Source organism: Bacillus rossius, chromosome 2 (assembly GCF_032445375.1).
Source record: "Bacillus rossius redtenbacheri isolate Brsri chromosome 2, Brsri_v3, whole genome shotgun sequence".
Classification (NCBI taxonomy): Eukaryota; Metazoa; Arthropoda; class Insecta; order Phasmatodea; family Bacillidae; genus Bacillus; species Bacillus rossius.
In genome coordinates this window covers 89785311-89812467 of record NC_086331.1, presented here as the reverse complement: position 1 = coordinate 89812467, position 27157 = coordinate 89785311, and the positions used below count along the sequence as shown (strand labels likewise).

General features: G+C 35.2%; 1 protein-coding gene across 1 annotated transcript in view; it reads left to right on the top strand.

Annotated features, from left to right (window-relative positions):
- LOC134529449 (protein still life, isoforms C/SIF type 2) overlaps positions 1-22295 on the top strand; it is a 496520-nt gene extending 474225 nt beyond the window's left edge. Inside the window, exons 19-21 of the mRNA XM_063363556.1 lie at positions 9869-10117; positions 12809-13027; positions 20877-22295. Of these exons, the coding sequence (XP_063219626.1) occupies positions 9869-10117; positions 12809-13020 (461 nt within the window). The 3' untranslated portion in view covers positions 13021-13027; positions 20877-22295. The remainder of the gene's footprint in view (positions 1-9868; positions 10118-12808; positions 13028-20876) is intronic.
- The last annotated feature ends 4862 nt before the right edge of the window (positions 22296-27157 follow it).

The following is a 27157-nucleotide window of genomic DNA, read 5'->3' as shown; positions in this document are numbered from 1 at the left end:
CTGTAGCAACATAAATTAATTTATAGTAACCTTCGTAAACATTAGGGGACATGCGAAAGTATTGGTTTGCCAAATGAAACTTTATGTTAATGAACTACCCCGGAATATTTTTATTTATTTTTTCTAAAATAATGTTTAAATAATAACATAATAATACTTTATTTTCATACTGATTTCTGTCGTTTTAGCAAAAACAAATATACAAACATATATCTAGTAGGCCTATTATAATATTAAAAAAAAAAAACAGTTTCTGTTTAATATTTTGATATGCCATAGAAGTATAATTCTTACGAGTGTAAAATCTCTATAGTATAAAGTGTTTTGTGAATTTTAACCAGATTGGCAGTATTTTAATAAAATTACTTGCCAAAAATCTTTTTCAAGTTCGGGTTTTTATCGGAGCCGTTTAGATTATTTAAGTTTTCAGGTTATTTATTGTTGCTAATTATCTGCTTTTGATGGTGGAATGCAACGTTTATCTGATTTTCCCACTTCATGGTAATTAACTAGGAGTTAATTTTACAGGTTTCCAACACTTCTTCTTTATTCTCATTTTTTGCAAACTTTCATCATAAAAATATGAAACCTTCCTAAAATCTAATTATTTACCTATTATTTCTGAGTCCTTGGTGTTTTTCTGATACTAGATTTATGTTATAATATTATTTTTAAAATGGGCTATGGAAGTAAGTTTGTATTTCTCTCTTAGCTATGGAAATTTAGAAAAGTACTTGTGTTTAGAGTGACTATTACCATATTTTAAGGCAAAATTTTAATTATTATTAGGAGCATGCAGCATTTTCTGCGAACATATTTCGAGACTAGTTGAAAGTAAAAAAAAAAGCTGTCTAATCGTCTGTGTTTCGTGTTTGGTAGAGTTTCTTTCAGGTACATGTTTACTGTTCGAACACAAATCACAGACATTCAGTGCGGAAGCAAACGCGTTCTAAATGGCCCGGTCAAATAAGTCAATAGCTTTTCTTGCTGAATGTCACCAATTACAAGGAATAAATCTCCGATGTTGGTTAACCTTATTGCAGTATAATAATCGTTCATATTTTTGCTTGAAAATCCATGACCCTAATGATGAGTATTGGCCTTGTAGCCACTTCCCTTACTCAGAGTGAGTGACCACAACTGCAACACCCCACTCGGAGCACCGTCAATCTTACGCGGAGCAAACATAAATATTATTCACTACAAACTGTAAAGCCGCATAGCCATCCTGACCTTTTCTCGCACCAACAGGGGTGGAGGTGGAAACAAATAAGAATTTAAACCTGAAATTACTTAAGCAAAACCACTGAATGGCAGATAGGAGTAGTTGAAATAAAAATTGAAATAATCTTTCGCTAAATTTAATTCAAACATAAAAAAGCAAATGGTATTTCTTGCAATGCAAAACAAATACATGGACGTGATTTGGAAATATGGCGCAGAAATAATACCTTATAAATATAATATAATATTGAATAATTCATTAAAGTTACTTAAACTATACTATACAATATGCATTAAAATTAAATGGCAAAATTAAAATTACTCTATGGCAACTATTACTTTAATATGAAAAATATAAATGCCCGGGAATAAAATATTTAAATAAGAGTTATTTTATAAAGTTTGTATGTGTGCTTGTAACCACTTGATAAAAATCACCCAAAAAAAAAAAGCCGAAGTCCGCGTAAATGTCTCGTACACAATTCTAAGGCCTGGTAAATAATTACGTTAAAAAAATTACTCAACCAATTGGATAAATTTATTTTTACAGAAGCCACTTTCTAGTTAATTAGTTGATTTTCAATATTTGAATCTCCAGTTCGCCCAGTCAAAAATGGCAGTTAAGATGCCACAGTATTTGTCATGTCATTAAACAGCAGTTTAATTTTCTTCAGCAGGACGTCTCTCATCACAGGGCGGGGCCACACTGGCTTGGATAACTCTTGTGCGACGTGGATACATCCTTACTGCGTGCGAAACCGAATTTTCGCACGCCAGTTCGCACTCGTTGTGCCAGTAGCAATGCCACGCACTCCAATTTAGTGCACAAACCTTGAAGAACGCGGCCGCCTCCAACCACACACACCTCGGGACCTTTGTAGCACAAAAATCCCGACCACACAGTGTTACAAACGTAACGTAAAGGCGGGTATCCATATGTTACAAACGACTGTATCGTGGCCCCGTGGCGTAACCAAAATGTTCATATGTGGACGGGACTCGTTGCAGCGTTGCGTGTCAAAACTTGACACGAAGATACGCAACGGGCTCGATCCGCCAGTTGTCGGTATTTTGCCGTCACTTCAAAGGAAGTTACGGTTCGACGAGAGAACCAGTGTGGACGGGTGGCGTGTCATTCTTCCGTTGCTCGCTCACACACTCAGCGTGAAGCTGTTCGTGTTTATTTCCTGTTTGTCGCTCCAAGTGTACTTTTTTTTTTTTTTTGCGAAATGGAAATGACTAAAGAGGAGACAGTTCATTTGATTGAAATTTATAAAGAAAGGAGTGTGATTTGGGATCCACAGCACCCAGACCATTATAATAAATGGCGGAAAGAAGATGCCTGGGAAGAAATTGGTACACAAATGGGGAAACCAGTTGAGCATTTAAAGAAGAAAATGGAGAATCTTCTAGCAGCCCTGTGGCGAGAAAGAATGAAAATGAAAAAGAGCATGGGTACCGGTAAAGGTGAGTGAATTACAATTATCAGTGCGATTGGAAATTTCCATAAACAATATCTAGTTAATTAAAAACCCCTTATGTATAATTCTGGAACAAACATTTTTGTTAGAGATGAGTACAAATTAAAAAGGTAAAACCATAACAGAAAAACCAATGCCGCAAGTAGTTATACGCGTCACATAACTTTATCACACAAGAGTAACGCGTGTTATCAGTTTTATGAGCTAATGTAGGTAACTGTGCGTTCTTCAAAGAGAAAATTGTCAACGATTTGCCCATGTTTAAGAGTAGAAATTATTTCAAATTGAACTTTAAGTTTGTAAGTCAACTAAATCATCTGATAAGAAAGCAGTTAAAATTTCTTCCTAAAAAATTTCAGAATTAGTGGTTATACAAAATAATGACAATAAAGTGAGATTTTAGTACAAATCCCAAATAATAAACAAAAAATTATAAATACTGCAACGGATATAAGATGACTAATTGTTGAAGTAAATATTGGATACTGTTAGTTTTTTTTTTGTTAATAATGTGTGCCACAAATGTAGGTATATATTTTAGCGCACGGAGTTATCTCAGGGTCAGGTATATATACAAACATAATCAGCGAGATAGCGCCAATATTGACACACAATGTATTTAAAAGATATATCATGTGTTATGAAATATAACACTGAGCTACATTAATGTATTAACATAAGTTACTTGATGTAAAAACATTACAACAAAGTGTTTTGTTTTGCAGGTGCGGATCAAGTTTACAAAAGCCACTGGTTCGCATTTGAAGCTCTGAAATTTATATGGGACAAGAATAAGCCTACACCAACATTAAGTACAGTGAGTAAAACTTATTGATATGCTATCACTTCTTCTCATTAATAATTATTTTGCCATGCTAGTTTCCCTTCATCCATAAAATAGTCTGCGAGTTCCTCTCTTACTCTTACAAGCATAGATTTTGTTCTCCTGGGTATTCTTCTGATAGGCAGGAGTGAACCCATCGTATCAGGTGTAGATAGGCCTACTCTCCAATTTCCATCTGCAACTACACCAGCTTCTTCAGAATCAAATGTTCCTGGTGGAGTATACAATCCAAATGAATCGGTTCTTCGTCGTAGGAAGTTATGTAACAGACAAATTGTCAATACAATAAGTGAAGCCTTTTCTGGTTCCAAAAGCATTGGTTTCCTTAGGACTCGGAACACTGATGACACTATTCCGAAGACATTTTCAACTACTCTGCGTGCCCTACAAACCCTGTAGTTATAAATTCTTTCTTTAGACCCTTTGGGGTTGTAACCTGGATAAACTTTCATAAGATTTTCAGACATTGCAAATGCTTCATCTCCAAGGAAAAATAATGGCAGTTATTGGTCTCTTCCATTTATAGGTGTAAGCCAAGGCAGATTTAAGCAGTTTTCCTCCATTTGTTTGTACAACTCAGTGTTAGCGAACACTCCTCCATCTGAAACTCTACCCTGACAGCCCACGTCCACAAACATGAAGTTGTAGTTAGCATCAACTAAAGAAAAAAGCACAACACTAAAATAGCCTTTATAGTTTATGAACTAGCTACCACTTTTTCTTGGACTTTGCAGAATCACGTGCTTCCCATCAATACCCCCCACACAATGTGGAAAGTTCCATGTTTCAAACTCTTCAGCTACTTTTAACCACTGTTTTGGTGTTTTCGGTATCTGGAACAAAACATAACCATGTGCTTAACATTGGCACATATGTATGTGTATGTTAATATATATTATAAAGTTCATAACATAATGAATCATGAATATATTGACTTAAATACTAATTTTAACATTTGTAGATCGAAATTAAATAAAACACACTAAGAGATATTTCTTAATGCATATTTTGAATGACTTTGAGAACAATCGATTTCTCGTAAACGTTTCATACCATAGAATATTTTATTCTTGTTTTGAATTTCAGATCCAAACTAATGGCGATGAAAATGAATCCTTGGGAAAGACTTTGGTGGATGGAGAAACAGTAGGAACACTGTCCCCTGCTGTAACTTCAGAAGGAAGTGTGGCGTCAGCCACAGCTACCTTGCAATCGCCCCAGCAGTCAAGGCGCAAGCGGAAGAAAGCACCATCAGCAATATCTGAGGATGAGCGTCTGGAAAAGGCTTTCGGGATTCTGCTCGAATCGTCTAATAAGGATGACGAATGTAGTCACTTCGGCAATGTTGTTGCTTCAAAATTACGCTTATACAACGATGAAGTACGCTGTATAGTTCAAAATGAAATAATGAACATATTTGTAAGGGCCAATAGGGGATATTACACAAATCCACTTATTAACTCTCCTACTCAGCAAGGTGTCATTCCCTACCTTCAACCCAGTCACTCTGACATACCACAGTTTCCCAAGTCACCCAATGCTGTGAGTGTCAACAGTTCTCAGTTGTCATCACCTACGCTTTCTGACGATTACATCATTGAGGATCTGATATAAATTATTCTGTGCATTGTTTTATGTATGTAGGTCTTTATCAATACTGTATAAGCAATAAATCATTTTAAAGACATTTATGATAGTGTTATTTTTTGTTAAACCAACCTTTGTTAAAACAAATCAATAAACTTAACTGATATCCCTAAAGCTTATTGTTGGAGAATTAAACAAAAATAACGAATGTCTACATTTCCTCCCCCCCCCCCCCCGGACCCATCTTTGTACAGAGTTAAACAGTTTTATAACAAAAAATCATGCAACTTACCTCAATGTATTCTTCCAGGGTTTTCACAATAACAGCACATACTTCTGGAACAATTTTGCTTATACACTGTTTCGAGATTTTGAAAAGGTATTGAAGGCTAGAATATGAATCACCGGTGGCCAAAAAGCGCAGTGTTACTGCCAGCCTTTCCTGCACGGAGATGGCTTTAGTAGGTATATAAAGTATGTATGAGGGCACCGGAGGACGGAGGAGATTATGAGATTATGTCACTTCCTTCGACCATGCACACACGAAAAAGTGTCACGTTACGTTCATCAGCCATGTACGCACGAAAAAATGTCCCGTTACAGTAGTAGGATATAGCCGTTTCTGGGACAGGCGCAGGATCCAGGATCCGGCGGGAATCTTGGATGACGTCATCGGCGACCATCTCGGACTCAAAAATTCCCTAAAATTCCTTAAAACTGACTCAAAATGACTCAAAAATTCCCGTTTTAAGAAAAAAAATCCCGTTTTCGAGGGAAAAATTCCCGTTTCGAGGGAAAATTTCCCGTTTTATTCCTTAAAAATACCAGCAGCTAGAAATGTCCATATGTAGGCTTAAGCATCCATGTCTACAGCCTCAAATAAGCCTCTGACGTCATCATGGATGATGACGTCACCGTTGCAATTTCCGTTACGGTCGCCATCTTTAAATTTATTATCCGATTTTAATAAAAAAAATTAAAAATTCAATTAATGAAATTTTAATAAAAAATATTTAAAAAAAACATACATTTACGACACGGAGCTCGGAGTCCTCGGTTCGAACCCGGTGAGGGCCAAAAAAAAAATTGGCGACCGATCCTTCCTCCACGGAAGTCACCTACAGACTAACCTACCACCACCAATAACAAGGTCAACTAGTATGATGTCATGTCCGCCATCTTGTCTTCGTCTGCTGGAAGCCATCATCTTGTTATCGTCTGCTAGAGTGCGCTGACGCCATGTTAGTTGAATTCTCACCCGCTAGAGTGCAGTAATCATTTATTATTGATGTGTCACCCGCTATCTTGTCATTTGGCCGCCATCTTGGAATTGTGTAATTATTTAGCTAGAAATTCGGGAAAAATTCCAAAATTCATTAAATAAACCACTCATCAATTTACATATTGATTCGGTCAGTTGCTGTCCCTGGTTCGATACTTGATCGATTCAATATAGTTTAATTTTATGTAAAAAAATAATAATTTCAATAAACCATGTTCAACATTCTTAAAGACACTTTAAATCCTATAAACCATCATGTCCGCCGTCTTGGAAATTCGTAATTATTTAGCTATAACTCGTGAAAAAGTTCAAAATTAAGTAAATAAAATACAATCAATATACTGATTAATTAGATCGACTAAGGTCCTTGGTACGATTTAGGATGATGCAAAAAAAATTAAATATAACAACAATTCAACATAATAGTGGCAGGTTCGAGGAATTAAACACCGCAAGTTCTTTTACAAACATAATATTTATTACATAATTTCTATTCTACTACAGGATCGATCACTTACGAAAGCTAGCAAATTTATAATCAATCATTTAGTTCCGCATCGGTGTGAAATGACTAATTCTCAGCTCCAATCGGTTTATACTAGATAGAGTCCAACCAGAACCTTTACAGACATAGTCCTCCTCTTCTTGACAGAGTTTCTGGATACCGTTTTAAACAGTTTGCTTCACATCGTCAGAATTGTAAATTACTGCAGCCGATGTCTTGAATGCACACTTCCTCACTTCGTCTTCGAATGGATACGGCTTTCCATATATACAGTCCAACCACAAGTTATATTTTGATGGACCGTTCGTTGCTACATCATCAGTAAGCTGATTGATTATGTCCTCTCTGATATCATCAAGAAAAGTACAAATGTCCTTCAACTCACCGAACGTATTTAGATAATAGTAGTCTTTCAACGTTCCACGAAATGCAGACTGCGCCAAGTAGAACCCATTATCATTCACTTGTAATGCACCGAGCACAGTATTAGGTTTATTTTCATGTCCAGACGTTATAGCAATCGGTTGCTGCACATTGGTTTTCTTGCTTGTGCGCTTACGAGTCTCCAATCTAAAGCGAGGAGTCGAAATTTCTACAGGTAGCCTGTCCCAGAAACGGCTATATCCTACTACTGTAACGGGACATTTTTTCGTGCGTACATGGCTGATGAACGTAACGTGACACTTTTTCGTGTGTGCATGGTCGAAGGAAGTGACATAATCTCATAATCTCCTCCGTCCTCCGGTACCCTCATACATACTTTATATACCTACTGGCTTTTCTGAAATGGCTATCTTTCTTCTGAATTTTCGGCCCAATCGAACACAACAAAAATTAGAATTCCGTCGGATACATTCTCGTAAAGTTCTTGTATAGTCCACTTACTGCCTGAAACTTCAAATCAGCCAACAAACCTGAACCACCGCACAGCTCTCTACTTGTAAATACTTTTGACATCCACCAACGAGGTGACTTTCTTTTCTTTCTTCTTTTAAGCATGTAGTGTTTGCAAATGTAGGCTGCTGCTGCAAGCTGAGTTGCGCTCATGGCTATACACTGCTCTTCTGGTGTAACGGGATGTAACATTTGTTTTTGATACGGATACGTTGCAACGGATGAATGACACGGTAGGAATTCTAACATCGTTGCACCGTGTCGTGTCAGGGGTTTATACGTTACGATGACACGCAACGGCTGACAGGCAACATATGGATACCCGCCTTAAGGCATCTCGTAATAACGTAACACACTCGCGTAGCCCCGGCGAAAAGGCGGAGCGCCGCGCCTCCGACCCGCGCGCGCCAACTCAAAGAGTCACTCTTTCAACTGCTCGCGCGCACACGTGACGTAACCACCCACAGCACACACGTAGAAATTAGTTCCAGCACACCTCTTAAAAATAACCTAACTTAAATTTAAATAGATTTACTAAAAAAAAATATTATACTGTAAAACTATTTACTAAAAACTAAATACAATTTTTATTGTATAAATTGCATGTTCTCAAACTTTCTAGAGTCTTTTAGGCGGTGCCAACCTCACACTCATTTCCGTTACCTGTCTTTCCCAAAACATTTACCATTTATCAAAAATTCATTAAAAATAATTACAACAACCAAATAAAACGGTAAACTATAAACCAAGCCGTTTTAAGAGAGTTAAAACAAGCTGAAAAAAGGTACTGAGAATTATTTTTGAAAAGGCCCGACTCATATTGTAGCCCAGAGGGCCCACAGGTTGGAGTTTTACAAATGGCTCATTAAATGTATTGTATATCTGGCAACAGCGACACAAGACACATATACGATATAGTTGAGCATTTGTATAAGTTCTCTTGGATAAAAATTGGTGGCATAGAACCATTCTTAAAGTGCTATTCGTAACCAGACACACTGTAAAAATTTTGAACGGTTTGTAAATTGTATGTTGATATCCTGAGCTCCGCAAGCCGTTACACTAGGTGGTAAATTTAGTTCCAAATTTGGACAGTCAAAATAAAAAAGGCAAATCAAACTTTGTGTATTTATTTAGCCTATTCCACAAAATCGTTTAGTTAAGAAATATAATAAATAACAAGGTGTTTATAATGTTAGAGTGTTTTATTTGTAATGTAAGGCACCTGTGCATCATGTGTATCACTTGAGGTTTAAACTGAAGTCAACTCAGGCGACTTGTACATCTATTGCACACCTAACTCTAGTCTGTGGAGTTTACACGTGGATCATAGTGTTTCTTACAAAATGGAGGCTGGTGTTCCATGTTTATAATCGGATTATGTCTTGCACAGGTGCCTTATATCCCGAACATTATACAACATATATTTTGAAACCACTATGAAGTGGAGTCCTATTCTACGAGGTTAATTTAAGTTTATTAATGGTTTAAGTAAAAACAATTTAATGTTTGCAATATGTCACATTTGTAAAGTTACACAGTAAGATTATGTGAAATATCTTTTATAAAATAAAAGCATTTGAATGCTCAGAAATCCTGGTTGTGATAAAAAAAAATAGACTTGACAGACATTTCGACTTTATTGATATATGACAGTAATTCCTACCAATGATCACTTTCAAAGTATTCTTTTATTAGTCACAAATATTTATTGCACAAAATACCAAATATAATCGGCTAATTTTACTTAGACAGTTTTATTTTCCTTTGTGGTACAGTAGTGTGTCTTAAGTGATCTAATATGGACCGCGCTACCATCGGATAAGCAAACTATCAGATAACACCGATAAAATAACAACATTGTCTAGGTTTTTAGATGTACTAGTTGTAAAATATTTTGAGGTGATGGTTTGCGAGCTTTTCTTCAGTGTAGATTCTTTCACGTTACTCCGTGATTCGCCCAATTGTTCAGGTTTTGGGTTTTGGCATCCTCAAGCAATAGTTTGAAGAATCCTCACTAGCAATAGCGTTTGTGTTGCGATGTCGCACAGACGAGACAAACGCCGCGGAGAAGAGCCGCCACGACTGCGACCCGGGCACCAAGTCGGAGGGCGAGGAGGACTGCCAGCTGAGCACCATCGCGCCGGGCAAGGGCAAGGCGTCTCTGGGCCGCACTCCGAACCACCTGACCCTCAGCACCACCTCCACGCTGTCCGTCGGCAGCACCGGCAGCCAGGCGCGCCTCATCCAGTCCTCGCACCAGCCCGAGAACTACCAGCCGCCGATCGTCAAAGACCTGGGTATGCCTCCCTCGCGCGTGACCCGCACTTCACTCTGTGGTCGTTTCTAATCTGGTTTTCCAAAAATCGTCCATCCCGCTTAAAAGAAACCATAGGTATTTGTTTTTTATATCTAGCAAAAAATATAATTACAGGAAAAAAAATTGGTTGTCTTGTCTGTAAAGTCGGTTTACGAACGATAGTTTAACGTGACGTCATAACAAAACAGTGATGAAATGATTGCATAATTTTATGAATAAAATTGAATCATTTTGATTGAATTATCACTATTTTGTATGGATACAAAGAAGGAGTGAATGAAATTTTCAATTTAATTGATAAATTTACTTTTATTTACACTCATTAATTCAAATATGTTTATTACTTTAACGAAGAAATTATTTTAACTATAACTTTTATACAGGTTTGCTATTTAACTTCTTCCAATCTGTGTTATTCTGTTAAGGATAGGACGATGATAGGAAAAGTAGGAAACGAATGGGAGTGTTTCAAGTTTAATGTGCCTCGAAAAAGTCACATCGATGGTTGTTCCAATCGAGTGGAAGAGAGATAGATGCGGCGCAAGCGTACAATGAGCGTAACGGGACACAACGTAATGGGACAATGTGCGTAACGGGACACTTTTTAGTGCGTGCAGCCGGCGTTCATCGATTTATTAGACGTCACGTCAAAAAATATTTTACCCGATGGCTAAATTGTAAATATTACGTACTTCTTACATTGTAAAAGATATTACAAAAAAATATAACTAAAGTAGTTAATCATTCATCATTTAAAGTTTTCCTTGGTTTTGCTACTAAAAATTGTATTCCAGCTACATTAAACCATACGTTTCATCCTCATCTAACCCAAAATTTTTATAGACTAATTAGAGAAGAATTTAAATTTCTATAAGCACAAGAGCGTGTCGCCATCTCACCAAAGTCCCGGTCTTTGACCACTGCATAGTCGGACAGTATGACGGGTTCCCGGGTAGACTGAGGCCCAGCGGCCTTCCCTTCTAACAACTCTTTTTGAGACATCATTGTAATAACGTATAATGTATAAAATGGAAAAAAATGTTCAGACGCGAACATTTTTGTCATTTACCAAACAACCCGGTTCGAAAAACTAACAACCGGCCGTGCGGTGTTTCGTACTGCCACTCTAGTACCGCCTACGTGCTTCAAACAAAGGTCCTCTAAGTTGCGACATTTTCTGTGTAGCCAGTCTTCTGTGCGACGCAGGTGCACATAAGGGTGCCCTCAGCTGTTTCAGGAAAAAAACAGCGCTTGCGCTAGATTACCCAAACCCGTGACGCAAACCTGTCGTCAGCTGACGCCACTGAGACGTGGTCACTTCACGCGACCCAGCAAACCACATTTTTTCCACAAAAGCAGATCACCAAATTCAGCCCTAAAATGACGCAACCGGTGTCCGACAGAAACTAAGAGCCAAAACGTGAAAGGCAAAAATATAATTAAAATAACTGTTTGAATCTCGCAAGAATGTGTTAATAAAATATTACATCGTCAAAAATTAATCAAAATGTAATGCTAACGAACATAAATTTCATTCAAAAAGAGGCGAAACGCTGAACTCGCATTCTGGATGCCACAGGTTTACATCCTGGTCCATCCTGGCATCGGTTCTTACATGGTTTGCCAAAGACACTACAAAAGAACACTGAAATGACTACTTCCAATGGGCCATAATCGATTTCTCCCGCGATCTGCCCGACCTGTAAGTTGTTAGTCCGTCTCTAATAACCTCGTTGTTGACAGAAGCAGGGCACTGAATGTGCATATTTAAATCAAGTGCATATTTAAAGACATGCCATACACCCACTTAGAAAATCGTTGGCTGTAGAAACTAAATTTCAGTTATTTATCACACATTCTCAGTTATTAGAGTCAGTTGACTTGTAAAAAACAAATTATTTACATAATTTTATGCGACAGAAGTGTTTGCATAAATGTTCACAGATGACATTTTCGTAGGGACCTTCTTGAATGCCGAGAGACTAGTTCACCTTGGGCAAGGCCATGACTTGACCAGGTCATCACTTACAATATTGTTGTAACTTGCTGATGTCCCTGCATGGTCACCCATTTGAAAACCATAAGGCATGTTCATATTCAGCGAGGCCACAAAATGCTGGATAATCACTTAAACCTTGCTGTAACCTCTCGATGTTCCTGCAGGATCGCCCATATTTAAGCCAAGGGATATGTTCAGCTTGGGAAAAGCAACGGGTTTACTAGGCGATCACTTGAACCTTCTTGCGATTTCCCGATGTTCCTGTACGCTTGCTCGTCTTGAAGCCAAGGGACATGTTCAACATAGGCGAGGCCTCGGGTTTGGTAGGCGATAACTTGAACCTTGTAACTTCCCGCTGTTTCTGCATGATCGCCCATTTGGAAGTTAGCGAAATTTTCAATTTGGGCGAGGCTACGGTTGTGCTAGGCGATCACTTGAATGGTTGTAACTTCAGATCTTCCTGCAGTGTCGCCCATATGGAAGACAAGGGACATGTTCAACTTAGGCGAGGCCATGGGTTTGTGAAGCGATCACTTGAATCGTGTTGTGACCTGCCGATGTTACTGCAGAGTAGCCCATCATTAAGCCAAGTGACATGTTAAACTTGGGTGAGACCACAGGTTTGCTAGGCGATCACTTGAATCTTGTCGTAACTTGCCGATGTTTCTGCAGGGTCACCCGTCTGGAAACCAAGGGACATGTTCAACTTGGGTGAAGCTACGACCTTGCCGCGCAAAGTGAAATCGTCGTCTGCTAGTTCGTACTCGGACGCGTCCTCCAAGGAGCGCAGCGGGGCCTATGAGTTCTCGGGCAGGAGGCTGGAGCAGCCATCAGGCTCTCACGAAGCCTCTTCGTCTGCGTCAGCGAGCGTGAATAAAGCCTGAGCGAAAGGTAACCGTGAAGACGAGGCAGTGATTACATCATTGCGTCTATCTTAATGTGGCAACTTTTTCATATGTACATGTAATTTTTGTTTTGTTTTATGTCACGATAGACGGTAAGAAAAAGGTACATCTTCACTTTTTATGCATGATTTTACTATATACAATGGGAAAAATTTACTTCACTTATTTTTTCTAATCTGTTGTTGTTATAGGGGTTTATATTCATGTAGCCATAATTTACGTTTGTGTATTGTATGATATATTTTTTTGTTATTGTTTTAGTTTACTAGTTTTTAAACCATAAATTTAACTGGATATTATTTTTTAGTGTCTAGTATGTCCACTTCATGTAGTTATTGAACAAAGTGGATCTGATGACGTAGGAACGAAGTCTAGCGCGCATGTGTGGAGTAACGTTAGCGATAGTAATACTGAGTCGTGGGCGGCGATAGCAACCAATGATACAATCGCGGAGCGCGGAAGAGTGCTGGGTGAAGCTAGAGGCTAGTTTACACCAGGCCAGTATTTTTAGTCGAATGACGAGTGGCGAGTAGACGATAAAACGACAACTAGGTGAGTGAGCGTTCACACAAGGCAAGAAGCGAGTCAAGTAGGTTTTAGAGTGTCAATAAGTAGAAAATAATTAACTGATATTTTTATTTTTTGCCCAATACCTTTTTTCCGCCAAACCCTGGTATTCCTATGGCCGATTCAATTCCTGCGATTGCAGCTGCCCTTGCTAATTTTTTATTTTTTAAATACCGGGTTTCAGATTCCATAAGCACTCGTTTTTATGTAAAAAGTCACATACGTATGCGCAGTTTCATCAATCGAATGAGTCATGATGGCGAAGAGATGTCTTCATGAGTGATGCAATCCACTAATGAAATCTACTAAAACGTCGACGTTCAAACCTTTCCGGTAAAGTGCGTTGGAGAGTGAGGTCGGGTGGGGGAAGCTTCTCGATCGTCCATCATTCATTTTACTGAATCTAGCTACTTGCAGTTTTGATAAAAACACTTTATCTAAAAGTTCTGTTCACACAATAAATCACTCGACACTCAACTAAATACTGGCTTGTTATAAGCCAGTCTTCAAGAAGAAATGGATCGAGAGCAGGTCGTCGAGAAAGTGCTTTGCACGTCTGTCACGGGAACGAAGCCCCTTAAATACTTTGAAGATGTACCTATAACAAGTAGGGAGGTTTGGTAGGTCTTGAGACAGGGGGTGAGGATCAGCAGCCAGGGAGCTGTGGCGGCCATCTTGGATTATGTCATTTCGGGCGGCAATCTTAGATTATATCATTTCCATCAGCCATCTTGAATGACCTTGACCTTTGGCCCTATTAGTCATATTGTATTCCACTATTTTTTTTACAATATTCCGCCATTTTTGATTATGAAGCCTTGCCTATCATATTGCATTCTATAATAAACTGTCATTTTTGGAATGTAGTGCCCCACTCTTGTTAGTTGAAATTCCCATTACGATGGCATCATAGAACCCCACTCCAGTTTGTTGCACTTTTCATTACAGTGATACCATCATCAAACGCCCCACTCCTGTGCGTAGCACTTTTCGTTGCAATGAAATCATCGTTCACCTCACCAGTGTGCATTTTATTTCTCATTATGTTATCATCATCGTGTGACCCACTCCTATGCGTTGCATTTTTTTGTTACGGTGGCATCGTCATATTGTTTTTGTCTGCTGGAGATAATCATCTTTATTTCATTTGATGGTTGTCGCCATCTTTGTTTCTGTTGTCGGTACCTAAAGAAAATCACTGTCGCTCTTCCTTGTGCATGTGTCATTATTTTCAAAATACTCAATATTTTATAAACCTCATCCATTTTATTCAAAATGACTGTTTTAACTGCCATATGTTTTTTTCTTATAGACAAAATATAAAACATATGCATATTATCGGATATGTTACTATGGAATTAATCATCTCATCATTGTGGATTAGATGTAAAAATTTTTTGAAAGAAATATTACTTTTTAATTAAATAATACTTACCAAATTTATAACTTTTCTTCCAACTAATTTAATTTATGTAGTTTATGTCATTAACCTACATGTCACACTAGCATATAAGTCTTGCATAGGAGCCAAAAACATTTTTCGTTCACACTCACAAGATATATTTTATTAATGTATCTTCTAAACAAAAATGTGCGTAAAAATATTTTAATGTTTGTGTATATTTGTGTTAATCTTTTCTAAGCAAGAACATATTTTAATATGCGGGTTCTAAAATATACATGGAAGCAGATATTTATGTGTTTTACGTATATTTTGGTTTCTGTAATGTTTTTAATGAAAGAAAAAAACCAATAGTCTTAATCATGCTTGATAATGTTATGCTATAGAGAAATATGACAACTCATATTTGTGGAATATTAGATTTTTTCCTTCTCCACAAGAGAGAAGATATCCAAAAACATATCATTTTTCCTTTCAACACAATGTCTGAATGCTACAATGCATACGAAACAGTTACAATACTCACCTCAGCCATTGCCTTTTCTGCGAGATGTGCTTCATATCACATGAAAATAGTACCGTATAAGTTTTAAAAAAATCATGATAATAATTCGAAGTAAACATGCAAATTATTTTCCATATATTTAATTTTAAAAATGCATTAACAAATCCTTGACTATGAGACTGGTGATAGTGATGAAAACGCCAGCAATTATAAAAAATATCAATAATAAACATATAAGGAAGCAGGTGGCGGCGAAAGTGATTGATTAATCATCGAGGAAGGATCCAAACTTATTGATCGATAGATTAAGACTCCTACTTTATCGATCACCAAAGAAACACGGACTAACTAACTAACTAACTAACTAACTAACTAACTAACTAAGAAGTGCGGGATACGTACAGTAATAATTTGCATAACCAGCATGTGCCTGTTAAAACAAGTCATTTGAATCTGTTGAAACCAGACATTGGATCTAATGAAGCTAGTTGGAGCCAAATGTTATTGAAGCTATTTGGAGGCATTGAAATAAGTTGTATCCAAATGTATTCGGTTGGAGTTATTGGAGCGAATGTTGGAGAAGTTGGAGCTATTTGCACGTGAGTGGGGCGTTTATGTTGATGCCATCGTAACGAAATGTGCAACACACAGAATTGGGGTGTTCCATGATGGTGTCATAGTAATGTAAACTGCTATTCACAGGAGTGGGGCGCTTAATTCCAGAAACGGTGGGAATATCTAGAAAACCAATTGTGGATGTGATGTCAGAATAAAAAATGGTGGAATATTGTATAAAACATATGACTGACGCGGTCTAAGGTCAAGATCATCCAATATGGCTGCCTGAAATGACAGTCTAAGATGGTTGGCGAAAATGACTTAATCCAAGATAGCCGCCGGAAATGTAATCAAATATGGCAACTGGAAATGTAATCCAAAATGCCTGCCATTGCTCCCTGGTTCCCGACCATTCGCCCCCTGTCAAAGGATTTACCAAACCTATCTACTATGAAGTTGTGACGTCATGCGGGTGCATGAAGGAGCGTCGCGCGCACTCGTGTGGTAGGTCGATACGGCCATATCGGTAATGGCGGGTTTCAGCTTCTGTTCCTGCGAGCCACGACGAGAAATCGCTGGGTGCTCCAGATACGGCAGGTAGTATCCTCAATGATTTTGCTTATAATATTTCGTGTTTTTGCTCATGATTTTAAACTAATTCATCATATAGTCATATGTATATATATATATATATATATAATAAAGGGCTTTTCTTTAACTACAAAAGTCCACAGGTAATGTTTTTTTATGAACTATCAAGGAAAATGTTGTCAGTCTTAACATGTACTGAAAGCATAAAATCGTGTGGTACATATTGTTTTATTTACATTTTGCATGGAACCTTCGCACTCAAACACTTTATTTCTAGTATATAATTCATTAAATGAATAAAAATGATGTTTTTCTCAAAACCCTGAAAAACTTAGGTTTCTATGGTTTTGAGAAAACCTTGTTTATTTAGTGAATGATATATTAAAAATACAGAGTTGAATACGAAGGCTATATAAAAACGGTTAATCCAAAAATGTATCCCACATCATTTCATCCTTTATGTGCATTATAGGTCTAACGAGAAAATTGTTTTAAGTACATAAAAACTATCCATTTAAGATTTTTTTGTATAAATAATCCTTTAATACACAATGAATAAGGATACATTATAAATTTATTTAAAATCATGTGCAAGAACATAAGATATAGAAGCTACATTGTTTAGGCTACTACCGCGTTCAAGGGGGCTGCGCAGAGATGTAGATTTAGTTGGCAAGCATCAAGTGCGCAAGACGTGCACGGGTGTTTGCGTCCGTTCTCCTAGCTTCAATGCGTCAGCGATCTCCGATATGTCGGTTGGATACCTTTTTTTTTGTGAACGAAATCAAGTCCGGCGACGTAGTAGTAGCAGCATAAAACGCAACAAAGGATTTCGTTGTGATGTAAGAGTGCCTTTAGCGAACAGGAAGAGCAACGTAGCGTATAAACAGGATCAGTTAAAAAAAATTAATTAGGAAGTAAGTAGTATACTTTGGTTGGTCCGGTGCCTGGTGCTGGTGCGAGGATTAGAATTGGGATCTACCATCATGGAGTGTGACTTCATTGCCGCCAACATGGATGACCTTGACCTTAACCTTTGACCTTCAATATGATAACCCGGCTTTAATATTATATCCCTGTGTATTTTTACACCTCGATTAACTGTTTTCTCAAAATAGCACAAACATTTATTTTATTAAAACTACACAAAATATTAAAATATTTTTAGTAAAAAAGATGTAACTTAACGGTTTTGGTGTCTTGATTATGAAAAAGTCGAATTTCTTTTTTAAAACATATTAATAAAAATTTGGTAAACATTAATAAAAAAATGTTCAAACAAAAACATACGTCATTGAAGCCGGTGATATTAGAATCGATACCCGACAGGTGCCATTGTAAAAAAAATTTCAACATATCCTTCCAGCAAAATATTTACTGGCCGATAGATTCCCTCTATTAATATAAATAAATCTATCATGTCAATCAATGTGAAGTAATGGCAGTCATCCTGCATCCGCCATCTTAAATTATCTTTTCGTCTTCTAGAGAGTACTGCCACTAAACCTATTGGTATAATTTTTACCAGCTAGAGTGGACTAGTGCAATCACTATATGGTGGTAGTGTCACTAAAGATGGCCGACACTTGCTCTCTATACCAAATACTTTTTGAAATTTAATTTTTAGCACTCTCTGTCAACTTCTTTTATAAATGTACTAGCTGCAGTACCCAGCGTTGCCCGGGCTGAACACAGGGTGAAGGGGAACTGTTTAGAGATCAGATGTAGTTAGTAATTGTCTTCTTAATTTGAATGTCAAGTGTGCAAAATAATTTATATCACTTTCAGATCCCGACAGACGTTGTTCTGCCAGTTTATAGTTATTTACCTGGTCTGTATGTAATCTAGACTCTATAAAGCAATATAGAAAAAAAAACTGAAAAATAAGAGATTACTAATATTGAAAAGATTCCATTATCTAGCTAATGCTCGGCATGCATTGAAATGCCTCATTCAGTTTTGTTTTGTAATATGTTTGAAGTACTTACACATATACAAATAATCTATCCATTTCTCTAAATATATATTTATCTCTATCTACATCTATAGTCCTATATATCTATGTATCCCTCTATCTGTATTTATCTCTTTATATCTACATATATACCTCACACTATCTCTATGTATTCTATATGAGGGTACTTATTGCTTCGTTGTTAATATCACACTGGTGTTTTTGACTTGTATGGGAAAATTAAGAATGATAAGGCATCTAGTGCGTGGCAACAATGTTAATAGACAATAGGAAATAAACTTCTAGCGCCTGCGGCATTGTCAACACACACTTCGTACGTGTACTGCATGTTGTATCTAACCCCCTCCAACGCATCCCTAATGTTATTGATAATATAATATAGCCTATAGCCTTCCTCGATAAATGTACTATCCAACACTGAAAGAATTTTTCAAATCGGACCAGTGGTTCCTGAGATTAGCGCGTTCAAACAAACAAACAAACAAACTCTTCAGCTTTATAATATTAGTATAGATACAATCCATTTTCTACCAGTAATTATCATACCTAAAGATGGGGTTCCCTACCCAATTTCACTAGTACTAAATGTTTCCTAAGACATACTTTTGGAATTTGAAAGCATATATTCCTTATTTATTTGAATTTTCCAAAATGATTTTGTAGGCTAGTGGCTAATGTCTCTGCCTTCAAACTTCAACATCCTGGCATCCTTTAGGTCATTTCCGGGCACTAGGAACCAGACCGACCAAAGATTACTACTGACGTAAATATTAAATCTAGTCAGGTTGTGTAACAAGATAAAATACTGTGACCATTTTAACGCTGCATGAGATAAATAGTTCGACGCGATTTATCATTTAAATATCCCATAGCTTTGAACTTAACAGGATTAGGAATATAAAGAAAATATAAGTGAAATTTATCTCAAAGGCTTCTTCATATTTGACGTAGCAGTAAAATATTTTTTGTTCATTTGGGTAAATTGTTGAGTTCTCACTTGTACTGTACGCATTGTCATGGAGCCTAAATGTGGCGGCAATCGTAATTATGAAACGGGGATGGTAAACGTAAACATTACGCCAATACTTTGTTATAAGGCAAAGAGTCTTCGACCGCCAAGTGTGTTGGCTTGTGTCCCTTATCATCACGCTCAAAACCCTTGGGCCGCACACTCCACCGGCCCCCTTGCTAACCCTACATATTTGCACACTTGACTGTTTGTCCGTAGTCAAAACCTATGTCTTATTGTGAGTTATAATTTTCCATGTAATAGTTTAGTACATTGCCGTTTCCGTTAAGGAACGACCACATAAAAAATAAGAAATTTTAGTAACTATATAATATTAATAGGCTATGTCATATATCATATCATTTATGAACACACTTATACATTTATGAAGATTTACAAAAATGCGTATTAAAATAATAAATAAACTATCATATTTAAATAACTGACATATTATTCTACTTACATTAAACATAAGTAAATTGGACCATTTTTTGTTGTCGTTGTAGAAGATAACTGCATGTTTATTCATATGCTTAGCCACATCGAATATCTTGTGAATATTTTTATGAAGTCCAGTTTCATACTAATAAATATACTTAATAACATATTGTTCTACAAAATTAGTTATGATTTAGCTGTGTCATCCAATAATTATTTTTGTAGCACAAGAATGTAAAATAATTTAGTAAAATGAATAAGAAATATTACTTCAGATATTTGTGGCTTCGTTATTTATTTATTTTTTTGTGTTGAAACATGTGTAATAATTATTTATTTAGTGATTTGATTTAAATTATCTTAACGTTACTTAAAAAGGTTAACAAATGTATAAAATTACTATCTTTTTTCACTTTTTGACTTAACTTCATACTCATAAAGAAATATTTCAGAATATATAATAAAGCTGCAACATTTCAATGAATAATTTATTAAGTCAGACAAGAAGAATCCTAGTTGCATATAAAAGCTTTCTATCAAACTTTCCCAAATCACTTTATGCAGCATTCGCAGCTATTGAATATATTTGACTTTTCCGAATATTCAATGAATGGTGCATGTCAATGTTTTATATCAAATATTTCTAAGGAGATATTTATTATCTATATCATCTACAGTTATATATATATTTATTTCATATATGTAGTATATTATCTATAGTATCTATAGTTTAAACTAAAAATTTTATTTTGTGGTGTTAAAGAGTTTCAAACGTAATTTTTTTCCACAGAAATGATCTCACATCCAAAGAAGAATACACGAGCCGCACAGTGGAGGACATGTCCAGAAGCGCAATATGTTCAGAGCGCACAAAACAAGGCACAATTTAAAATCACTTCGAACTGAGAAGACATCTTCGGGGCTCGCACCCCAAAAACAGCAGGAGAAGACAAAATTCTGCAATTGTTTATTTTTTTCTAATTTATTATGTAGGCTATATCTATGAACAAAAACCTTTTATATCATCTGTTAGTTCTTTAAAAAAATTTTAATTTATTTACTTTCATTGGAGCTATATTTCTAAACAATATTCGCATTCATATTTTGTGTTTAACTTATTAAAGAATAGCAGTTGGATAGTGCTGCACTGTGTTTAATTAAAGTGCCTCTTAATAAACCTTTTTGATTGTTTATCCCTATTACAATTGAATGAAATAAATATTAGCACTGCCTCTTTGTTGTAGTTGTTTTAGTCATTTAAGTTTTTGTTATATATTAGCTGTATTATTGTGTCTTTAAAATGGTCTTATTTCTTATGAAATTTTTGCTATTGGAAGTTACCATTCAGTATGCTACTAAAGAACACATCTTCGTTAATAATACGTTATGGTGCATTGAATTTTATTCCGATTTTTTAGCATTTACCATAGATAATTTACTCTTTGACTTAAAAACTTAATTTGCGCCGCGACTTATTTAGACGAAATATTATATATATATATATATATATATATATATATATATATATATATAGCTGTCATAGAAAATAAGTAATTTTTATCGACAAAAAAGCTAATTAAATAAATACATGTTGTGTGAATTTATATTAGCAGGACCATCGCATGTGGGATACCACGAATTTTCACAGGAAATCAGAGAAAATTAAAATGTACCCCAATATATCAATTATTGTGCCATAGTAAGGCCTACTTTTTCAATGTTTATTATTTTAATCTTGAAATAAATAAGCCTTATTTCTAAAAATAAAGAAAATATATATTAAAATACGAATTATTACATATATGTATATATGAAGTCCCTACTAGAGTAGCACCACTTTGTTTATTTGTTTCGTAGGGTGTCACGTCATCAAAGTTAATGAAAAGTGATCTGTAGATAACGAAATTTCTAATGATCATGAAGAGAGTGGTGCAAATGCATTGCAATTTAGCACATGTTGTTCCATTTACACTCTTATGGTGACACCGAGCAGTTAGCTGTGGCAGGGCCTTATGGTTGTGGATTCATCAGTCGCTCAGCACTCATATTGTCAGGTTTATATAAATTTTAAACCACAACTTACAAATAAACTGTAATTGTGCTACACTATTACTTACACTAAAGCACCTCGAATTGCAAATGTATGTTTCATATATATATATATATATATATATATATATATATATATATATATATATATAAACATATATATATAAGTTCCTTGCCGAAAACACAGATAGCAGCGGCAGATCTACCTGGAGCGCCAATAGTGAGCAAACATAGAACTACATTGAAAAAAGGTTTGCATGTACCAACTGCTGTTGAATGCGTCAAACGTAAACATTCTTATTGGGGAAGCCTAAGATTCGCACCTGTCCATTCGGATGTCGCGTTCATGCATGATATTTTTTTCTCCTTGTTTTTTCTCCTTCCCTGTTAACCTAAAACCAACAAGTCAAGGATTTCAATTTTATTTATAGCATATGTACTGAATTTTGTTAGAATATTTATGTTTATTGTTTAAAACATTAGTAATTTTGAGGGAAAGCAACTTTTCAAAAAAAAAAAATTACAATACATACGTAATTTACCATTTTAACGAATGGTTGGATTAGTTGTATAGTTTGCAAATTTGTGAGAATGTTTTTAGTTATGTTAGGTTAGCTACATTTAAAATACTTAAAAATATTATGGATGTTGGTTAAGTTAGGTTAACTATATTTAAAATACTTTCAAAGAGTGGATGGTTGGTCAGGTTAGGTTAGGTTAGCTACACTTAAAATACCGTATAAAAATTTTATTGGTTAGTTCGGAATTACCAATCCAAAATGTAGCTACCTAATGTAACCAATTTTGATATATTATAACTAACCTAACCTTACCAAACATCCACACTACTTTAAAGTTTTTTTTTTCATTTAGCTTCAGAATTATCTCTTAACTCCTTTACTAAGTATATGAAGGACAACCTCAACATCTTTCACGCACGTTTTCATCTTATAGTAGGTGCTACCGTAGTTTCACGAATGAGCGGCGAACCTTGGTTTACTTCGGAACTTTTCAGGCTTTGGAATGGACAGCAATGGAATGCATTCTAATCGCTCTCTCTGGGATGTTTCACTTTCAATGTACATTGTGACCATGTTTAATTTATATTTAAGTTTTCTATTCTTTTGTTATTTTTTGAAACTGGTTGATTAACAAAACTATCCAAATTTGCTTACAAAGCTACTCTTGGCGCTAATTATTTTACTAGGACTATATTAAGCCTATTTGATACACGTACGAGACAAATATTGTTTTGTTCCAATTCATACGCAACGTTGTTTTTAATAGAATTCATAGTCTTTAACTGTTCCCAGATAATTTGTGTGACAACCGTGTGAAATGTTTTATGAACAAAAAACTTAAAGAAAATTGTGGCTGGAAAGTTAAACATTGTAGAAGTAAATTTAACGTTCCTTAGCTAGAAGCACGTCCAACAAGAGCATACTGTATGGTAACAGCTGACGGTCAGTTGTTTTAGATTGGGAGTTACATTCTATGAGTGGGTACAAAATGTCTTCCAATTAACATAAAAAATGTTTACCCAATGAGTATTATAAATTGAAAATGATCTAGTAAATTAAGTTATGTACCTTTGTCAAAGGATAATTGTCGAATCCTGAATATTTTATGAGTAAAAAATGCTGTTTTGATGGTTAAAATTCATTATCAGATTCAATCTGTTGCAAGCAATATCTTAAAAATCCTTTAAAATTTTACCTCCTTTTAATATAACTTTTTGCGCAAGTCATGAATCATTACCAGCGTTTACATTGATGTATAACAAGAATTTTTAAGTCTTATGTCCATTAACTGCCTTCAAAAGCAATCAAGGTGTTCAGTTCCTGAATTGCTGTTCTCGCATTATGATAACTGTGTAAATTGGAATGAAAAAGAGATATTTAAAATTGGGAAAGCTTAGATCAATTTTATTTATAATTAATCTAGTATGTCCACAAGCAAATTGCTACAACAATTCTAGTCTAAAACGAACTAAAAAAATTATGAATAGTTGTATTGTGTTGTGTATTTTTTTAAAAATTGCGTATTTTATACTGTATGTACGATGTTGAATCTATATTAGCTATTATTTACTCATCCCATATTTTTTGGAACCGCAATTTTTACGCTGTGATAATTTCAGTTATGAGGCACGTTTAAATAATAAGGCACCTGCAATGGAAGCAATATAATTTATGTTACACGTGGATTGTTTTTCCAAAACTAACCCTTGTATTAGTTTTTAAAAAATATGCTGAAATAGGTTAATAACTTTATTACGCTATAGTAAATGTTCTTAATTGTGATATGTTAAGATTGATTTGTCTTAGCTAAGTGTCAATTTTTCAAGAGAAAGATAATTTTATTATGTGCCATAAATATACGCTAAGGACTGTCTATACGTACACAATCGGTCAAAGTTTACAGTCAAAACTATAAGTAAAAGCAGCCACAATTTTTTGGACTCTCAGAAACTAGCTGAACCAAAGGTTATTTCGTGCTTAGTGAGAAAATTACTTAAATATTGTATACTTACATTGCACTGTAATTATGGAGTAATACTGTTATCTTAATTATACTGTATAAAAGAAAACCCTTAAAAGATACTATTGTAATAGTGTTCGCATGAACATGAATGGTGGTAATATTTCTCTTACTATACCATATAGATAGGGCCGATTACAATCATAATATTCTTGTGTTTATTTGAAACAAATTGATATGTTATAAAAGTGTTGTCATTTGTCAGGGGCTCATGTTACATGAAAGTATTTTCTAGTCATATTTAAAGAGTAATTTACCTGAAACCAGTTAACTCGTTTGTCTCTTGTAATATATTTAATTGTATTGTATGAAAAAGAGAATATTAACAACTATGGGAAAAATATTGTTAATCTACACACTTGATACAAGACCATCACGACTAATCATGGTATGACAAAGTCATAATACGTTTCAATAAAAATAGTAGTGTGTACAGCACTTTATGTATTGCCGAAGAATTGTGTATTATTCGAAGCAAATATAAATGAAATGAAATTTCTGTTAGAAAAACTAATTGTTGAGTAAATTCTGTTTTGTTGTCTTATGCGTGTAATGAAATAATGTTTAAGTGTAATAAAATATGTTTTCAGAGTCGGAAAGACTGTCTTATCTTAATTAGATTGATATTTATGTATCCCAATAAATAAACATTAGTAATTATAGATATATAATAAGGAATATTTTAATGTTTGCTCAACAAATGTTTAGCTAAGTCAGTCTTATTTGTAGTAAAAATATGTAATGAAGGAACAATGAATTTTTCTGTGAAAGATTTCTTGTATTGTCTACCCAATCATGTATTTAATTTAAAATTATAAGAATTAAATGTGTTTAGACTTGTAACTAAGACCATTACACACAGACTCTAAACACCAAAAAAAAATCCCAGGATATAATTGGTACTAAGTACTCTCTGCTCCTAAGATAAGTAATGACTGGCGTGTATACTGTATATTAAATAAACCACCTTCTTTCGTTGCGTGTGTCTGACGCCTCAGAAATCACAGTCACTTAGAAAAACTTATGAAGATTATTCATTGAACAGTTATAAATCTTACTGAAATAAGCTCAAGGTTTAAAGCCTGAAACTAAAAATTAAATCTAAATAAATTACAAACATATTATTTTTTACATTCACCGGACTAACTAATTTTTAAACATTAACTTATGGAGATAATTTTCTTAATAATTGTATTAATAATGTTTGACGTGTAAACATCTTATCTCTCGGTATACGGCATTTGGTAGGAGTAATTTCGTGTATGAAACGTAAGTCGAATAAATGGAAATGTGTAACGACGGTACTGCGTCTGCGTGGAAGTCTCAGAAATCTCAAAAAGATATCGGACCCGCGTGATTCATACGTGTATATATAAATATATTCCCCCAGCTATTGGGAAAGTTCGTGTCAATTGTTTTCACGTGTTTTAGCTCTTGTGTTGTTACCAACGATGCTGTTTGGTCTCTATTATCAAGATTTACAAGATATGTATTTGAACATATCTGTTCTTTATTATACTGTTTTCACAAGTAAATTTTCTTTTATCTTTTCGACTCTTGACATTAATTTGCACGTATTTATTAATTATTTCTTACTTACTTGTTAATTGATTGCATAAAAACTTATGTGCTTTTTTCACTATTTTAACGATTTTTTTCCCAACCGTGTTGGTATGCTTGTGTAGACTGTCGCACGGAATTTAATACCAGAATGATGCCAATATTAATTACACACTTGCTTACACTGTGCGGACGAACTGCATCGTAGCTGATCTGAAACTACCCGAAGACCATCAAATGCACCATCCTTTCTTTATGTTCTTTTAACCCACAGTTCCTGCACCGTGCGCACGAACTATGTTGTAATTATTCCGAAATCATCCGAAGGACTTGAAATAAACCTAGTTTGAGAAAAACTGTAGTAAATAAGTAAAAATTAGCATAACCAACCTTGGGTTGTTTTGGTTCGGTTCGTTTAAGTTATGTTATTTCCATCTTGTTTAATATAGTTATTGTTAGGTTTTAAAAAAGTGGGAATATTTATATCGTTTTTCCCTAAAATTAATACTTTTTCAAATGTTTATCACGCTCGGCATTTATTAAATTATTCTACATTAGATTTCGTATCCGAGTTTCGTTTTGCATCATGAGAACTCATGAATTGGCTCGTTACCCAGGTTAGATGTTTACACATTACTGTCGAATACTGAAAGACTCGCTCACATATTTTTATTTTAATTAATTCAAGTAAAAACAATTCTTACTTAACATGTTAATCATACATAGTTTCACTTAAATGTTGGAAAGCATACAAGTGTTTTGATTTTAATATACAGTGAACATGACAGGATAGCAATATGAATCACAAAAATGTTTGTATCAAAGTACATAAAACATTAGTTAGTGTAGAAACTTGTTTCAATATGAAGTTATACAGCATAATACTTTGAGTTGTGCTCTCGACGAATTCTAATTAATTAA